Source organism: Cherax quadricarinatus, chromosome 10, assembly GCF_038502225.1.
Source record: "Cherax quadricarinatus isolate ZL_2023a chromosome 10, ASM3850222v1, whole genome shotgun sequence".
In the NCBI taxonomy this organism is placed as follows: domain Eukaryota; kingdom Metazoa; phylum Arthropoda; class Malacostraca; order Decapoda; family Parastacidae; genus Cherax; species Cherax quadricarinatus.
The window spans coordinates 13,603,721-13,623,869 of NC_091301.1; the positions used below are offsets into that span (position 1 = coordinate 13,603,721).

The following is a 20,149-nucleotide window of genomic DNA, read 5'->3' on the forward strand; positions in this document are numbered from 1 at the left end:
CCTCCTTATTCTGCCCTCCCCTCCTCCCCTCCTCCTTCCCTTCCTCCTCCTCCTTCCCTTCCTCCTCCTTCCTTCCTCCTCCTCCTTCCTTCCCCTCCTCCTCCTTCTCCTTCTCCTTCCTCCTCCTTCCTCCTTCCTCCTCCTCCCTTCCTCCTTCCTCCTCCTCCTCCTCCTTCCTCCTTCCTCCTCCTCCTCCTTACCTCCTTCCTCCTCCTCCTCCTCCCTCCATTCCTGCATTCCTCCCTCCTCCTCCTCCTCCTCCTTCCTTCCTTCCTTACTCCTTCTCCTCCCTCCTCCTCCTCCCTCCTCCCCTTCTCCTCCTCCTCCTCCTCCTCCCTCCTTCTCCTCCACTCCTCCTTCTTCTCCTCCTCCTCCTCCCCTTCTCCTCCTCCTCCTCTTCATTACATTATTATATGCCCCTTTACATATCCAGCATTGTGGCAACCAGAACCTATAAATGCTTTGTATGATTCCAAGACAAGTCAGTTAAATAGCCAAGGCAGGTGTAAATGTCCACCTGTCAATGTCTTTGTGACAATATGACTACAATTTCAGTACCTAATACTAGTGTCAGGAGGAAGGCTGGTTATGAAATGACAAGAACTACTATAAATTGTAATTTTCAGAACATAAAAATTATAAAAAATAATATGAAAAATATAAAAAGGTATATCGGCAACACTTCTACAAGCAGCAGGACTCCATGTTGCCATCACATGAGCATCCAGTGCCAACTTCACTGCCTCATATATCTGTAAGTACTAACCTTAATTTTTTTTATTCTAAAACACTTAAAAAATGTGCCCTTTTTTTCTATGAAATTTTTTTTTTATTTTTTTTTCAAAGTATATTCGGGGCGCTGCGCAAGTGAACTATATATGTTTGGACCTTTAAGGGTTAAATACTGGACTGTAATAGTACTGTACCTTCTAGTATCTCTTATCCAGAATTTTCCCAAAACTGAAAAAATTTCTTGAATTTTGAATAATCTTTAAATTTTTTTTTTTTTTTTCATTTCAGCAAAAGTTCTGAATTTTCGAGTGGAAAATCTAATTTGGAATGTTCTGAATGCAATAAAGTTTTGGAAAATTTTAAATTAGGAATTTAGACATACTTTACTAAACGTATTATGCCAATTATAGTGGTTTCCCTCATTTTATACGATACATGCATTCTTGACCCAAAGCACATTAAACAGATTCACATGAAGTGAACCGAGAATAACATATAAAGCATAGGGGAACATTCTGAAACTGCAAATCCCACATTTCTTGATGAGTGCTAACCAAAACAATATGATGAATAGGAAACATGTTCAACACATGGGTATCTTGACAGAAACATTTCAAACAGCAGGGAGCTTAATCAGTCTATTATAGAGACATGAGAATAGAGATTTTTTACAGTAAAACCAGTGGAAGGAGAGTTGCAATGTAGTAACAGATATGGTCAAATGTGGGCAGGCCCATGTGTGACCACATCTACCACTGATGCATCACTACTTCTTCTATTGGTTCCAGCATAAAATCTCTGTTCAATAGCACACAGTCTTCATAACTGACAGAACCTCCTACAAGACTGACCACTAACTTTCTTTCTAGGAAATTAGACAATATGGCCACGTCTACTACTGCAACGTTGCCCCACTTCTTCCAGTGGCTCCACTATAAAAATTTCCATTCTCATGTCCCTGATTATGTATGTAGTACATGTATCTAATTATGTATGTATCTAATAATGCATGTTCAAATGTACTGCTCCATAACTTATATCAGTATAGAGTAAGAATTAGTATGTCTGCTCGAAATGCCTAGGCATGCTAGTAATTAATATTTTATAGCATGTAAACCACACATTGTAAGCTTTACAAGGAAATAAACACTGTCATTGTCATAAAACCCCTAGTAAATGAACCCTCTCTCAATATACTCAGGTTCAGCTTTATGAATAAGATTCATAAAGCTGATATTAGATATTATATATGTGCCTTTGACCTAATTATACAAAAATAACTATCAGCCTGTCTTTGACTGGATGAAAGTGAACATACATGTATTATGAACCTGTGAATGCATATCTTTCCCCCCCTCCCCACGCTTTACTCATTTCATCCTACGTCAAATTCGCCTTTACGCCACTCTTCTAGAGTAAATTTCAGTTCAGCAAACATCATTACATCTGACTGTGTCACTCAGCAACATCACCTACGTCATAATTTTTTTAACTGTGTTCGTTATTTTTAAAAATACGACTGAAATGTGTTTTTAGTGTTCTTTGAGGTTCAGCAAGTTATATTGTTTCGCAAGTTATTTATGCTAGTTTTACGGTGTGTGTCATCATTTTAAGGCATTTTTAAGACATTATATCCGGTTTACAGCAAAAACCAAGTTACATCACGGCTCTTGGAACCAATTAATGATGTAGGGTGCAGCATGACTGTACTCTTAAAACAGCTTCAATATTGCAAAAACCAAACATTAAATACTTTCATTTAACTTTGTAAAATAATGAGATATGCCGAATAGTACTTTGACATCAATGTTAGGTTTATAGCTAGGAAGCCTACCAAAAATATTTACCATGCATAAGAACATGCCAAAGCTCCACCTGCCGTAGGCTGATGCCATACAGGTAACAATGATCTCGGGAAAAGTAATGTTGGGTGCCATTTTCATCTTTAAGTTTCCCCATGTTGGAATGAACTTCCATTACCTCTCCAGTGAGCAGTTCTTGGTCATCGCTTAAACCTGTGAAAAAAAAAATAGATTGAAAGAATGGATAATACCCTTGGCATGAAAAATATTTATTAAGAGAATATTGTACTACATTTCAATTAGAATATACAATCCCCACACCTACTGCAAGAGTATACATGTAAACACCCTTTCATTTATACATATGCAAGGGTGCTGAGTAGTACAGCATGCTATCTACAAATATTTCACGTTGACGAAAATATGAATCACACATCCACCACCAAGTAAAAATCAAAAGGAATTGAGCAACTTATCCTTTTATTCCCCCTCCTCCTCCTCTCTTCTCATACCTTAACAACTACCGTTCCATGCTTCCCTATCCCTCCTCACCAGGGCTCTGGTCACAGTTCATTCATTTCTTACCTATCATGCAGCACTGTGTGCTGGCTGGTACACCACTTGAAGTCCCATTGACAGAACTACTAATGGAGTAAATGCTTGAAATTGACGAAGTATTCACATTCACTGAAGAATCTTCTGAAGACATGCGAGTTTTATTTTTCTTTTTTTTATTTTTAAGTGTAAAATCTATGGTGCTGTGAGAACTTACAGAAACACGTATATCATCTAGATTATTTTTAACTGTAACAAAATTCTTAAATTCTTTTCCACTGATAATAGAAAGATTATTATTGTTTATAGAAGAATTATTTTTCTCGAATGTTGTGGTGCTTTTTGTGTCTGTATGATTTTGGTTTGAGTTCACAACTGCTTTATTATCTATATTTAAGTGAGTGATCAATATACAAGCATCTTCTTGTGTTCCTGTAGCAGGAATACCCACTGGCTTGTTACCTATCCACCCACATGTGGCCAGCAACTGCACTCTGTACCCCTTATAATCCTCACTTTCAACTGGAAGCACATAAAGATTGCAGCGCTTTGTGTAAATTGATGAGGGTATGTGCGCCATTTTGCTTAGTGGCACAAGTTGAAAGTACATTTCATCTTGTTTGAACTTGATAAAAATATCACCAAATTCCATACTCATCCACTTTGCTACACCAGAGCCACCATCAGCTGAAAACAGTTCCATAATGCATCCTGTGAGATGCTTTCCAGCATAGCCTTTTCCTCTAATTTTCAAGTCTTTAGGTAACCCTGACAAGTATTTTTTATTACCTTTACTGGAGTCCTTTGCTGCTTTTTTGTCTTCCATTTTATCACATTCTTTGCCATTTGTCATGTACACAATTCCCTTATTTGTTTCTTTCATCTCTCTGGAATATTCATCATTGGACAATTTATTAGCATCTAATTTGTGTCCTGCAGGCTTGACCTTAATACACTGATTAACATTTTGTTTTCCTTTCCTTATATATTGGTTTTCATCATTATCCGAGTTACTGTCACTGTCACTGTCACTGTCACTCTCACTCTCACTGTCACTGTCAACTGTCAAGGGCTCACTATCTAAACCGTAACTTGCATTGCTTCTGAAAGTATCAAAGAACAACTTTTCTGGAGAGTGGGGAAGGTGACCACATTCAACATATACTGCTTCCCATTTCACTTCCATACCAAATACTACTTTAGTTTCTATCCTACGTGCCCAAGCTTCACATTTGTTCACGTGGGCAAGAAGAAGATATAGCAGCTTGCAATTTATCCGCTGTCCTTCAAACCTCAAGGCACTGAGGGAAAATGTGATTCCACTAAACTTGGACCCCCATCCATTATCTTCATAGATTCTCAAAATTCCTCTGTCCTTGTCTCCCCACCAAATGTAACCAATAATATGAGAGAATCTGCATTCTTGATGATCACTTATCTCAGTACCATCCAAACACGCCTCTTTCCTGATGGAACATGTTTTCAAGCTATGCATATGTTCTCTCCTACATTCCCAGTCTTGTTTTTCAGAAAACTGTGTAAGAGAAGGAAAAAACATTTTAAGAGATGGGATGTCTCCAAACCATGCAACCACAGCAGTGTATTTTTTCAGTGTTTTATCACCTTGGTTACCCATGTCTGGTTCATCTAATTTTATTATAGCTTTCATGGGTGTCCCAATAGGAAGTGTATCTTTCAAGATTGTTCTTGGATTAGCTTTTATACCATTGATATACACAACATTGCCTGGAATGGTTATATTTAGTATACTGCTAGTTTCTAGTATACATTCTGTTTCACTGGAGATATAGCCATTAACAAATCCTTTTATCAGCATTTCCCCTTCAAAATTTTCATTTATTAGATTATCACTTTCCTTATTCATTGACATTTCCTGGAGCCCCTTCTGTGCTGACGCTGAGGGTTTTGCCAACCCTACAGTCCAGTTTTTGGCAGGGCCTTCTGATGTTGAGTTTTGTGGCGAGGAATTTCTGGCTGGGCCTTCTGATGCTGAATCTTGTGGGGAGGAATTTCTGGCTAGGCCTTCTGATGTTGAGTTTTGTGGAGAAGAATTTCTGGCTGGGCCTTCTGATGTTGAGTTTTGTGGTGAATTATTTAGTGAATCCAAGGGAAATGAAGAAGCACTTGAGGAAATATTTGACAATTTCTTTTGATGTGCAGATGTCTTAACAAGGGGTTGACTAAGATTAGGAAGGCCAAAAGCAGATGAACGAAGGGTTGGCACCCTCGGTAATTTAGGTTGAAACCCCGGAGGTGGTGCCAACAAGGACGGCACAAAGTATGGTGGTATAGTCAACGCAGCAGTACTTGTACGAGGCCCTGAAACTTGACTGTGGGCAAAAGGTGGTGGTGGCGGCATACTAAAATATGGCCCTGAAGCAATCAATGGAGGCAGTGAATTATAGTAAGGACTCCTCCACATACCATAAGGTGTGGGATAATGTGAAGGAGCAAGTCCATATGCAGATACTGGGAAAGGGTAATTGGTTGAAACAGGCACATAACCACCTACTGCATGCTGGTAATAATTGACAGGGGATTTATCAGGTACTTTATGTGGTTTTTTATCAGAATTCGCTGAAGAGAATTTGAGTGCTTGTCCCTCCACATCTGCTGCAGTCACAGCAGTTTTTTTCATCTCTACCTGTCGTTCCTCAGCTTTATGCATTCTTGTAGAGGTAGTATTGAAAGTCCTTTACTTATATTTTTGCTGCATACACGGATTTTCATATTACAACTCTGAAAAAAAAATCAAATGTAAGTTCTATAGGATAATAATACAGAATAGGCTGGAGAGAAAGAAAAATTTGACAAAATAAATGAAGATTACATAATAAAACAGAACTATTAATGAAAAGTGACTAAGATAAGAAGAAAGTTATTGTTATTGAACCCACTTGGAAAGTGTGATTAGGTTCTATCAGAATTAATGTATATGTGAATACGACTTAGGTGTGGAAAAATAAATGCACATATGGAAATGACTAGATTATAAGAAAACTACGTATAATGCTTGAAGGAAGACTTTTAAAGAAACTGAGTGAGATATAAAATTACAATTAAGATATAAATAATGTATACAAAGAGTTCTGGATGTAGAAAATGCTACAACTACTGGACAGTTTAAAATATTACATGATGAACATATTATTGAAGGTAGGACACCATGAGCACAGATTTGCTCCTGTTATTACAAACAGATACAGTAATTAACAAATATGTAATTAACTCACTATCTAATTGTAATTTTGGGAAAAAATATGGTATACACTGTAATGCAAAGTCTCTTTTTATGGATATTCCTGTAAAAATGGTTTACAATTATAATGTTCATGATACACTATAATTATATAAATTCTTATAATCTCGTTACAACAAGACTATAAAGTTGCAAATATCATCCAGTAGTTTTCTGTATCTACCCAATAACTGTACTGTTATTGGGTAGATTAGTGTGGATTAGTGTCTTACAATTTTTCTTTTTTTTATTAGCACATCAGCCATTTCCCACCAAGGCAGGGTGACCTGAAAAGGAAGAAACACTTTCACCATTATTCACTTCATCACTGTCTTGCCAGAGACATGCCTAAACTACAGTTAAAATAAACTGAAACATATAAACACCATCTCCTTCAGAGTGCAAGCACTGTGCTTCCCACCTCCAGGACTCAAGTGCAGCTAACCGGTTTCCCTGAATCCCTTAATAAATGTTACTTTGCTCACACTCCAACAGCATGTCAAGTCATAAAAACTATTTATCTCCACTCACTTCTATCTAACAAGCTCACATACTTCTCCTGGAAGTCCAAGCCCCTACCCCACCTTCCTTCCACTATACATTTATATGTTACCATTTTTCAAATCACTGACATCAGCACATTAATCAGGTGGCAGGTTCAGTGACTCGTTAAATTATAACCACGGACTATTCAAGAACATATGTAATTTAGGTTTAGGTTAGGTTACAATATGCTTGGTTAATTACATTATTGCCTACCTTTGATATACCCAATACCTTTGACAAGTTCTGAGAGTTCTACTCCCAGAGCCCAGCCTCCGCCCAGCTCGCCAATAGCTTTATTAAATTTCCGTATGGAAGAAAATTTCGCTGGCAGGAAAAATATCACAATGTACGAAGAAACTGTAATGTGGAAACAATGGCAAGATCACTGGCATTCTAAGATAACCCAATAATAGTTTGAAATGTACCATATTCAGGGGCAGCAGGTGTTTACCTGGAGTTTACCTGGAGAGAGTTCCGGGGGTCAACGTCCCCGCGGCCCCGTCTGTGACCAGGCCTCCTGGTGGATCAGAGCCTGATCAACCAGGCTGTTGCTGCTGGCTGCATGCAAACCAACGTACGAGCCACAGCCCGGCTGGTCAGGAACCGACTTTAGGTGCTTGTCCAGTGCCAGATGGAAGACTGCCAGGGGTCTGTTGGTAATCCCCCTTATGTATGCTGGGAGGCAGTTGAACAGTCTCGGGCCCCTGACACTTATTGTATGGTCTCTTACCGTGCTAGTGACACCCCTGCTTTTCATTGGGGGGATGTTGCATCGTCTGCCAAGTCATTTGCTTTCGTAGTGAGTGATTTTCGTGTGCAAGTTCGGTACTAGTCCCTCTAGGATTTTCCAGGTGTATATAATCATGTATCTCTCCCACCTGCATTCCAGGGAATACAGTTTTAGGAACCTCAAGCGCTCTCAGTAATTGAGGTGTTTTATCTCCGTTATGCGCGCCGTGAAGGTTCTCTGTACATTTTCTAGGACAGCAATTTCACCTGCCTTGAAAGGTGCTGTTAGTGTGCAGCAATATTCCAGCCTAGATAGAACAAGTGACCTGAAGAGTGTCATCATGGGCTTGGCCTCCCTAGTTTTGAAGGTTCTCATTATCCATCCTGTCATTTTTCTAGCAGATGCAACTGATACAATGTTATGGTCCTTGAAGGTGAGATCCTCCGACATGATCACTCCCAGGTCTTTGACGTTGGTGTTTCGCTCTATTTTGTGGCCAGAATTTGTTTTGTACTCTGATGAAGATTTAATTTCCTCGTGTTTACCATATCTGAGTAATTGAAATTTCTCATCGTTGAACTTCATATTGTTTTCTGCAGCCCACTGAAAGATTCAGTTGATGTCCGCCTGGAGCCTTGCAGTGTCTGCAATGGAAGACACTGTCATGCAGATTCGGGTGTCATCTGCAAAGGAAGACACGGTGCTGTGGCTGACATCCTTGTCTATGTCGGATATGAGGATGAGGAACAAGATGGGAGCGAGTACTGTGCCTTGTGGAGCAGAGCTTTTCACCATAGCTGCCTCGGACTTTACTCTGTTGATGACTACTCTCTGTGTTCTGTTAGTGAGGAAATTATAGATCCATCGACCGACTTTTCCTGTTATTCCTTTAGCACGCATTTTGTGCACTATTACGCCATGGTCACACTTGTCGAAGGCTTTTGCAAAGTCTGTATATACAGTGGACCCCCGGTTAACGGTATTTTTTCACTCCATAAGTATGTTCAGGTGCCAGTACTGACCGAATTTATTCCCATAAGGAATATTGTGAAGTAGATTATTCCTTTCAGACCCCCAAACATACACGTACAAACGCACTTACATAAATACACTTACATAATTGGTCGCATTCGGAGGTAATCGTTATGCGGGGGTCCACTGTATTACATCTGCATTCTTTTTATCTTCTAGTGCATTTAGGACCAATAGTTGAGACAGACAGGAGCGACCTGTACTAAACCCATGTTGCCCTGGGTTGTGTAACTGATGGGTTTCTAGATGGGTGGTGATCTTGCTTCTTAGGACCCTTTCAAAGATTTTTATGATATGGGATGTTAGTGCTATCGGTCTGTAGTTCTTTGCTGTTGCTTTACTGCCCCCTTTGTGGAGTGGGGCTATGTCTGTTGTTTTTAGTAACTGTGGGACGACCCCCGTGTCCATGCTCCCTCTCCATAGGATGGAAAAGGCTCGTGATAGGGGCTTCTTGCAGTTCTTGATGAACACGGAGTTCCATGAGTCTGGCCCTGGGGCAGAGTGCATGGGCATGTCATTTATCGCCTGTTCGAAGTCATTTGGCGTCAGGATAACATTGGATAGGCTTGTTAACCAAATTTTGTGGCTCTCTCATAAAAAAATCATTTTGATCTTCGACTCTCAGTCTGGTTAGCGGCTTGCTGAAAACTGAGTCATATTGGGACTTGAGTAGCTCACTCATTTCCTTGCTGTCATCTGTGTAGGACCCATCTTGTTTAAGTAGGGGCCCAATACTGGACGTTGTTCTCGACTTTGATTTGGCATAGGAGAAGAAATACTTTGGGTTTCTTTCGATTTCATTTATGGCTTTTAGTTCTTCCCGTGATTCCTGACTCCTATGAGTTTCCTTTAGCTTAAGTTCGATGCTTGCTATTTCTCTGACCAGTGTCTCCCTACGCATTTCAGATATATTGACCTCTTTTAGCCGCTCTGTTATTCTTTCCCGTCGCCTGTAAAGGGAGCGCCTGTCTCTTTCTATTTTACATCTACTCCTCCTTTTTCTTAGAGGAATAAGCCTTGTGCATACATCGAGTGCCACCAAGTTAATCTGTTCTAGGCATAAGTTGGGGTCTGTGTTGCTTAGTATATCTTCCCAGCTTATATCGGTTAGGACTTGGTTTACTTGGTCCCACTTTATGTTTTTGTTATTGAAGTTGAATTTGGTGAATGCTCCCTCGTGACTAGTCTCATTATGTCGGTCTGGGGCTCCACGCATACATGTCTGAACCTCAATTATGTTGTGATCTGAGTATATTGTTTTTGATATGGTGACATTTCTTATCAGATCATCATTGTTAGTGAAGATGAGGTCTAGTGTATTCTCCAGTCTAGTAGGCTCTATTATTTGCTGGTTTAATTATTATTATTATTATTATTATAATCAAGGGGAAGCGCTAAACCCGGATGATTATACAGCACCTGGGGGGGGGATGTGGAAGGCATTCAGGCTTAATTCGGGGAACTGGAGCACAGATCCAATTCCCTAAATCAAGAGCCCCTCACCAACATCAAGGAACCTTCCTTGAGGGGTTGCTGGTTTAAATTGAATTTTGTGCAGAGATTTAAAAGCTCGTGTGAGTGTGAGTTTTCATCAGAGCTGCCTCCTGGTGTTATTACTGCAACAATATTATTTGCTATATTCCTCCATTTTAGGCGCCTTAAGTTGAAATCCCCCAGGAGCAAGATGTTGGGTGCAGGAGCTCGAAGATTTTCCAGACAGTGGTCAATTTTTAACAGCTGTTCCTGGAATTGCTGGGATGTTGCATCCGGAGGCTTGTAGACTACCACAATGACTAGGTTTTGGTTCTCGACCTTTACTGCTAAAACTTCCACTACATCATTTCAGGCATTTAGGTGTATGGAAGCTTACCCAACCGTTCACCTGTGTCTAGGTCCATCCTCTACCCCTCAGTGTGAGAGCTGAGGCCGAGTGCAACAAACTGCCAATTAACTTTAGTTTAGGCGACAACTCTGAGTAGCTCTGAAAAAATGGGTTGGACAGGTACATGAGTGGGTGCGAGTTAGACCTGCCTAGCATAGGCCGGAAGTGCTACAGTATTCCTTCGTTCATAAGTACAATTGTGTAATATACAAGTCATACACTAGCACTGAGGCACACCCTTGAATAGAGAGTTCCAACTACAAAACATTACTACTTAAACTGCATTTTAAAAAAAACAGGGAGGGGGACAGACCAACTCTTATCCGCCACCAAAATAACCGAATTCAGTAATCTAGCCTCTAAAAAATGCATCGTCAATGACGTCTACAAAACCAGTATAACCAGCATACACAACATGAATCTGTAAATCTTACCTCTACACTTCTAATAGCCCGAGGAAAAAAGACAGAAAATTCTACGTAGAAAAAACAGAAACACACTAGGAAATCTTTGTTGTTGTGGAGCTTAAGGGTTGTGAGGACCGCGGGGCCGGACAACCCCACATGGTAGGTAAGTTAAATAAGTAAGTTGATCCATGTGGACATTAGAACTGGGGTGGAGTGTGGGAGTGTCTTCTGAAGGTTCCTCAGTTGTTTATTGGTGGTGTAGGCCCTGTTTAGGCTCTGCTTCACATTCCTTTTTTTTTTCTTGTGTGCTTGAGTTGTCATTGTCTTCTCCATCAGGCGGTGTTGTGTGGCCCATTTATGGGGGGTTCGACTGAGATGTCGTTCGCCCCCATAGGGAGGGACCCACCTCCTGTCTCTTCTTAGTTGACAGCTGTTTCACTACCGTCGGACCAAGATATGGCTAGTGTGCCCCCTACTGGGATAAACAAACGGGCCCTTGAGGTTGACGACAGTACCAAGCCCTTGACTAGCCCAAAACGCCAACCCACCACTTGTCCAGACTATGTAAGTAAGTTTATTCAGGTATACACAAATACAGTTACATAGAATTATCATACATAGCAGCATATGTGTAGAGAACCTAGGATAACCCAAAAAAGTCAGACAGAGTGACTTATTTCCATTGGGGTCCTTTTATCTTATTATTATAATATAAAGGCTATAATATTTTCTTATTATTCTACAATGAAGATAACATCTTATTATCATACTAAAAAGACTATCTACTACACGAGGGTCATTAAGACTATCTACAATACGAGGGTCATTACTAGGAATAAGGTAAAAATTACACGTATGTTAGCTAAAAAATAGAAAATCATTCCCCTCCCTTTCTGTAGCTACATTCATCAGACACCTTTTGGCACTCTTCTTGAACTGGTTCATGCTATGACTGGCTTTGACATGTGCGGGTAGTCTGTTCCATTCCTTTATTGCTGTACAATAAAAGGTGTTTGAAGCCTGGCCACTGACTGTGGGTACTACAAAGTTGTGCTCTCTCCCCCTAGTACTATGATTGCTTTGGTTCCCAACCTTGACAAAATTGACAGCAAGATATTCTGGACACTGTTTGTGAGCAATTTTATAAACATCATTTAGCTTCAGTTGTTTTACTCTGTCTTCAACATTCAGCATATCCAACTGCTGTAATTCATCCTGGCCTACATGTTCTCTTGGTCCCAGCCCCAAGATGAATCTTACGATTTTGTTCTGAGTGATATGCAGTCTATGTTTCAGTTTTTTTGTCAAGGCAGAGTACCATGAAGAGCAAGCGTAATCCATATGGCATTGTATAAGGGCTAGACATAGGGTCCTGCGAGCCTCAGTTGGTAGACACTGTGCTTGTCTATACAGGAACTTCAGTCTGGCATTCGCTTTCTTTACTACACTGTTCCCTATCAATTCTCCTGACATGCATGGGTCAAAGGGGATTCCCAGATATTTTACTGATGAAACCAAAGTGATGGGTTCCCCAATACACTGAACATTAAAATTATTTACCCTTCTCAGTTTATGTTTCGTGCCAAAGAGAATGGCTTCAGTTTTTCCTAGGTGTAATGATAGTTTGTTGTCTACTAACCATTTGCTGCAGGACTCAAGTTCCAGTGTTAAAACATTAGCACCTACTCACATTACTCCAGACATGACGGTGGTTCTTGTGCGTCCTAAGGATGGCGGTACGCCCTTCACCAACCCACGGGACGTCACCAACGTCATCAGTGGATCTCCTTTCGGCAAGGCTTGCATAGATGGGGGCGTCCAACAACTCGGTAGGGGTGCAGCCCTAAGGCTCCGGCTCCATCATAAGTCTTTTCTGGCTAGAAATTTGCCACTAAATGCCATTCATGTCCTGGGTAGGTGGAATGTTGTCTGCTGGGAGGTCCGCTCCTCAATCCTCACAGCCGGCTGTTGTTACGGCAGAATTGGACTGATTTCTACATCCCTCTCAGATGAGGAGATCCACTCTGAATTGGTTCAGTGGGAGTGACGACTTGGGTTTGCAGGAGGTTTGGAGCCTCTCGAATCGTCCTATCCCATCTCGTATGGTTCGTGTATGTTTCTCGGGTGCTCTCCCGAAATTTGTGACTTTTGGCAATCTAAGATTTCCTGTTCTTCATTATACTTTTCCTTTACTCCGGTGTCGGAAATTGTTTCCTTTTCGGGCATGGAGAGTTGTCTTGCCGTGGTAAAGTAAGATGTGTGAACTGCAGCGGGTTTCACCCAATAATTAAAGACGGCATTACCTGTACCCGCCCGGCTTCATGCTACTTCTGTAAAGGAAACCACAAGGTTACCTCCCGGTCTTGCCCGGCATATCGCCAGGCTCTTGATTTGGCACACTCGGCCAGGGCCCAGTCTTGTTCGCTTGATGAATGTAACTCCTGCTTGTGGTCCGTAAAGCCAGTCACAGTTCGTCAGCCCCTGCCTCCTTCGCCTCCAGTGCCCCCCACTAAGGGAGTCTCCCCAACACCAAGACGGCCAGGGCACCTGTACTCCACAGCTGTGAGGGCTAATATCCCTGTTACAAATCGGTTTGGGGCTCTTGCAGACCTCTCTTTCCCTTTAGAGGATTCCCCCCCCCCGGGCAACATCAACTCAGGGTGTCCTTGGACCCGGCTTCCATTGCGGAAATTATTGCACATGACCCCCTCGTCCACAACGCACGTCCTCCCGTCGAGGTGGTACAGTTCCCAAATCGACTCGTTGCTCAGAGCCCCACCCAGTTCAGATGGACATCATACCCGACCCGGAGCCTCCCGTCTCGCAGCCGACTCTCCCTCCCAATTCTCCTCAACCCCAGCCTCGGCCTGTCTCCACTCCAGGACCCTTCATGTCTGAAGGTCCCACTTTCTCACTCTCACCTGCCTGGGCTTTATTCCTTCATCCTATTCTCCTCCTGGTGAAGGAGGTGCTACATTCTTACCTCCAGGGCACCTCTTTTGTGACTGCATGTCTCTCGGTTCTCCCTCGCCTTATTGGGCTGCTTAGTTCACACACGTGAACCTTTCTCACCCCTCTGTTTTTCTTCTTTGGAACACACGTTCTGTACTGGGGAAGCTTCTGGACCTTCAGAGGTATCTGGCTGAGGTACAGCCACTGGTGGTGGGTCTCTCTGAGACATGGTTACGCCCTCGACATTCTCTTCGGATGCCTGGTTTCACTGTTTACTGTAGGGATCGCCTTGCAGGGAGCGGAGGTGGCCTAGCTCTTCTTGTACGCAACCAGCTCCAGAGTATGGCCCTCTCTCTCCAAGCCTATGAGAGTGGAGTGTTGGAAACTCTGGCTGTGAGAGTTGCCTTGGGCACTCAGTGGTGCAACATACTCCTGATCTATAATCCGGGCAGGTCGGTTACACAAAGTGAATTTACCTATTACTTTGGACAACTCCATGGTTCTACGCTTGTGATAGGAGACTTTAATGCAAGGCACCAGTTCTGGGAGCCATCCATTTCTTTGGGATCGGTGAATCCCACAAGTAGGGCCCTGTTCCAAACTCTCCTCGCATCTCACCTTTTGCTGCTCACACCACCAGGTTTGGAGGCTAGAGTAGATCCTTATACCGGGCGTGTTTCTACCCTAGGCCTCGTTCTTGGGTGTGGATATTTTACTACAGCTACTGTTACTGTAGGCCATTTCATGGGGAGTGATCATCTTCCAGTCCTTACTTCTACAAATGAAGCCTTAGCAGTGCCAGTGATGGCAGTTCGTTCACGGTGGAAAATCACCCAGGCTGGTTGGACTAACTATAATCGGGCCCTTACTGATTACAGCCTGCCTCAGGACTCCTTGCTGGACGAGGCTGTTGCGTCTCTGCAAGGGGCCATGCTTGAGGCGGGCTCGCATTCATTCTGTCTCTCCAGGAGCTTCTCCCGTTCATGCGCCCGGGTTCCATGGTGGAATGATCAGTGCCTCCGAGCAGTGAAGGCGCGTCAGACAACGTGGGCACAGTGGTGGCACCAACTCTCTCGGACTCAGTAGTTGGCCTACCGAAGGGAAGACGCTCTTTGTCGGCAAACCCTCCTCCAAGTGAAACGTACATCCTGGGCTTTATTCTGTTCTTCTCTTTCTTTTCGCACCTCTGCCAGTCAGGCATGGGGTTTCTTCCACTCCGTGTTGGGATCACGTTCTGTAAGTACTTTTCCCCTGCTGGGGAAAGGAGCGACTTCACTCTTACCCCAGGGCAAGGCTGAGACATTTGCAAATTTCTTCGGTCCTATGCTTTCTCCTCCTCCTCCTCTACCCTCTAAGATGATCAAATGGGGCCCTTTGCCACCTGCCATACCCGAGGTTCACTGCCAGGTGCTGACATCTCCCTTTAGCTCCCATGAACTGCAGTGGGCTTTTTCCAGGGGAGGACAACTTACCCTATTCATTTATACTACATCTACCTCCCTTCTGTACAGAAGCTATGCTGGAGATTTTCAATACCAGCTGGTATACAGTTGTCTTCCCTGATATGTGGAAACACTCTCTTCTGATTCCGATTTTAAAGCCGGGCAAGGATGATACCCAACCGAGCTCTTACCGGCCCATTGCTTTACTGCCCTGCTTGGGTAAGGTGCTGGAACGACTGATGGCTACTCGTCTCTCTTGGTGGATTGAGGAACATGGCCTCCTGCCTGATAACCAGAGTGGCTTCCGAGAAGGTCGATCCACCCTCGACCCTTTGCTTCAATTTACACAGCTTGCGCACACTTCATTTGAATGCCGGGAGTTCCTTTTGGCTGCATTTTTGGACCTACGCAGAGCATTTGACTCTGCATCACACACAGCAATTGCTTTCAAGCTGGCTCGCATGGGGCTGACAGGAGCTCCCCTCTGCTGGATGCGCAACTTTTTGCAAGGGAGGACCTTTCGTGTAGCAGTGGGTGGCGCTTTGTCCTCACCCTGTCCTGTATACCGGGGAGTGCCCCAGGGATCTGTTCTTAGCCCACTCCTTTTCTCTGTCTTATTGTCGGATCTCCCTTCCATCCAGGGAGTGCATACCCTGGTATATGTGGATGATGTGGCCCTTATGTGCAGTGCCCTGGCTTTACTGACAGCACAGGAAACACTTCAGGGTGCCCTGCAATGCATAACATCATGGGCCACCACCTGGGGTTTGGAGGTTAGTGACACTAAGTCCAAGCTCTTAAGCTTTACTAGACACCGACTCCCCACTCTTCCATCAGTCTCATTGAACCAGATGCCAATCCCTTTGGTCTTCTCTCATCGTTGGTTGGGAGTCACCTTAGATGCACCATTCTTGACATGGAAGAAACACATAGCAGCCCTCCACCTCTCGTGTGCACATCACATTGCACTTATGCGCCGGATCTCTGGCACCAAGTGGGGGGCAGATCGAGACCTTCTCTATAAGTTCTATATAGCTATGGTTCGCAGCAAGCTCACTTATGCGAGTGAGGTGTATGGCTCGGCTTCTTCCTCCTCTCTTCATCGCTTAGACATTCTCCAGAATTCAGCCATCGGTAATATGCTGGGGGCATTCCCCTCCACCCCTATTGCAGCCTTGGAGGCAGAGTCGGGGATAGTCCCTCTCTCGTCGGTGAGGACAGCGAGGAACTGTTTACGACTCCATCATATGGCCTCTCTGCTTTGTACTCACCCCTGTCGCCTCTCTTCACAGATGTGGGAGACAGCCTCTGTCCCCCCACGTTTGGCTCAGCCTTCCTTTGTAGCCAGGGCCCAGCGTTCCCTGTCCTGCCTTACTTTTCCTGCACTTGTGATGACTCCCTTCCCTCTCCACTCTCCGGCACCCCCCCTAGCTGGACCTGACACGATACATTCACCTGGATTGGCACTACAGGAACAGGGACCCCCCTCAGTTAGTTGCATTTCTATTTGAAGAGTTTCGCTCTGTTACATATGGCTCTTCATTCTCCGTCTACACAGATGGCTCAGCACAGTCCTCCCCCCTTTCTACATCATCTGCGGCCTTCTTCGCTAATCTCTCCCTGCCTCAAACATGGCGGTTGGACCCTGCTCATTCTGTTCTGGCAGGGGAGCTCTTCGCCATTCACCAGGCTCTGGCTTTTGTCCTAGATCACATTCCCCCACAACCATTGGTTCTCTTCTCTGATTCCCAATCTTCCCTGGCACTTTTGTGCTCTGCCCGTCCACGATCACTGCGCGTCCTCGTCTGTCGGACACAATCTCTCCTCCTGCACTTCTTGCGGAGCCCAGGTTGGAGCATCTCCCTTCAGTGGGTTCCTGCCCATGTTGGAATCTGGGCAGATCAGGCAGTCTCCCTCGCACACACACTTCCTGCTGTTACCCCTCTTGCTCTGGGCCACAGTGATTTCACAAGGGCTGTTTGGAAGGAAATCCATCGTCAATGGCAAGAGGGCCTTGCACACTCCCTCTCTTCTTCGGCGTTGGGCTCTGTCCGAACTTTTAATGGCCCCTGCTCTTGGGCTAGCCATCCCAACCGCTCAGTGGACGTTGCACTGACTCGCCTTCGAGTCGGGCACTCATGACTGGCGGCTCATCTGTATCGCCTTTGGATGACGGACTCTCCGTACTGCCCATGGTGTCCCTCATAGCCTAAGACGGTGGAACACTTCCTGCTGTGGTGCCCACGTTATCACTCTGCACGGACTACTCTCTGTGTGGCCTTGCACACACTTGGGGTGCACACTTTCACTCTACTTGTCCTCCTCAACGGGAAGGGGTTTCGCCCTCTGGACCGTCAGGAGATATTGGCTTGTACCTGCTCCTTCCTGCTGGCTTCAGGGTGTATCAGAGACATATGATACATAGTTATTAGTCAAGACATTCTTCCACTTTGGTAGATATTCCCTCTCCTAGCACTGGACGGCCGGGCTCAGTACGGCGTATGCTGTCAGTGGCCCTGAAACCCAACAAAAGAAGAAGAAATTGATCCATGTATAGTTACACATATATAGTTGCATAAATTATCATTCGTAGCAGCATATGTGTAGATTACTTAGGATAACCCAGAAAAGTCAGACAAAGTGACTTATTTCCATTAGGATCCTTGAAAGTAAGTAAGTTTATTTAGGTACTAGTACACATAATTAGTTACACAAATTATCATGCATAGTAACATAGGTGTTAATTACCAAAAAACAGTCCAAGTGACTTATTTCCATTGGGGTCCCTAGTCTAGATGAATAATTAGTTTCTTTTAAAAAAGATACCCAGGCATTGTATGTAAAATAGAAAGAGACAGGCGCTCCCTTTACAGGCGACGGAAAAGAATAACAGAGAGGCTAAAAGAGGCCAATATATCTGAAATGCGTAGGGAGACACAGGTCAGAGAAATAGCAAACATCGAACTAAAGCTAAAGGAATCTTATAGGAGACAGGAATCACGGGAAGGACTAAAAGTCATAAATGAAATCGAAAGAAACCCAAAGTATTTCTTTTCTTATGCCAAATCAAAGTTGAGAACAATATCCAGTATTGGGCCCCTACTTAAACAAGATGGGTCCTACACAGATGACAACAAGGAAATGAGTGAGCTACTAAAGTCCCAATATGACTCAGTTTTTAGCATCTTGTTTCTCATCCTCATATCTGACATAGACAAGGATGTCAGCCACAGCACCGTGTCTTCCTTTGCAGATGACACCCGAATCTGCATGACAGTGTCTTCCATTCCAGACGCTGCAAGGCTCCAGACGGACATCAACCAAATCTTTCAGTGGGCTGCAGAAAACAATATGAAGTTCAACGATGAGAAATTTCAATTACTCCGACATGGTAAACATGAGGAAATTAAAACTTCATCAGAGTACAAAACAAATTCCTTCCACAAAATAGAGCAAAAAACCAACGTCAAAGACCTGGGAGTGATCATGTCGGAGGATCTCACCTTCAAGGACTGTAACATTGTATCAACCGCATCTGCTAGAAAAATGACAGGATGGATAATGAGAACCTTCAAAACTAGGGAGGCCAAGCCCATGATGACACTCTTCAGGTCGCTTGTTCTATCTAGGCTGGAATATTGCTGCACACTAACAGCACCTTTCAAGGCAGGTGAAATTGCCGACCTAGAAAATGTACAGAGAACCTTCACGGCGCGCATAACGGAGATAAAACACCTCAATTACTGGGAGTGCATGAAGTTCCTGAGCCTGTACTCCCTGGAACGCAGGCGGGAGAGATGCATGATTATATACACCTGGAAAATCCTAGAGGGACTAGTACCGAACTTGCACACGAAAATCACTCACAACGAAAGCAAAAGACTCGGCAGACGATGCAATATCCCCCCAATGAAAAGTAGAGGTGTCACTAGCACGTTAAGAGACAATACAGTAAGTGTCAGGGGCCCGAGACTGTTCAACTGCCTCCCAGCATACATAAGGGGGATTACCAATAGACCCCTGGCAGTCTTCAAGCTGGCACTGGACAAGCACCTAAAGTCGGTACTTGACCAGCCGGGCTGTGGCTCGTACGTTGGATTGCGTGCAGCCAGCAGTAACAGCCTGGTTGATCAGGCTCTGATCCACCAGGAGGCCTGGTCACAGACCGGGCCGCGGGGGCGTTGACCCTCGGAACTCTCTCCAGGTAAACTCCAGGTGTCTGATTCCTCGTCTTGTCGGTATTTTATAATATTGTAATAATAATAATAATAATTAATAATAATAATAATAATAATAATAATATTTATTTCTACAAGTACAATACATACAGGCCAAGTTACACAGACTGTGAAAGCCTTCGACAAGTGCGATCACGGTGTAATAGTGCACAAAATGCTTGATGAAGGAATAACAGGAAAAGTTGGTAGATGGAATTAAGACTTCCTAACAAATAGAACACAAGGAGTAATAGTTAACAGAGTAAAGTCCCAGGCAGCTACGGTGGAAAAGCTCTGTTCCACAAGGCACAGTACTCGCTCCCATCCTATTCCTCATCCTCATATCTGACATAGAGATGTAAGCCATAGTTCCGTGTCTTCCTTTGCGGATGACACCCGAATTGCCATGACAGTGGCCTCCATCGAAGACACAGCAAGACTCCAAGAGGACATCTTCCAAATCTTCATATGGGCCACTCAAAATAATATGAATTTCAATGAAGAGACATTTTAACTACTCAGATATGGAAAAGTTGAGGAAATTAAAACTGTATCAGGGTATACGACAAATTCTAACCATATAGTAGAGTGTA

At 43.6% G+C, this 20,149-nt stretch overlaps 1 protein-coding gene across 2 annotated transcripts in view; it reads right to left on the reverse strand.

The window, feature by feature from the left end:
• LOC128687961 (uncharacterized) overlaps window positions 1-11,504 on the reverse strand; it is a 171,249-nt gene extending 159,745 nt beyond the window's left edge. For both annotated transcript variants that reach the window (XM_070083637.1, XM_053775603.2), the window contains exons 1-3: window positions 10,973-11,504; window positions 3,120-5,849; window positions 2,580-2,747 (exon numbers count right to left, since the gene is read on the reverse strand). In XM_070083637.1, the coding sequence (XP_069939738.1) occupies window positions 2,580-2,747; window positions 3,120-5,778 (2,827 nt within the window). In that variant the 5' untranslated portion in view covers window positions 5,779-5,849; window positions 10,973-11,504. The remainder of the gene's footprint in view (window positions 1-2,579; window positions 2,748-3,119; window positions 5,850-10,972) is intronic.
• Window positions 11,505-20,149: the final 8,645 nt, after the last annotated feature.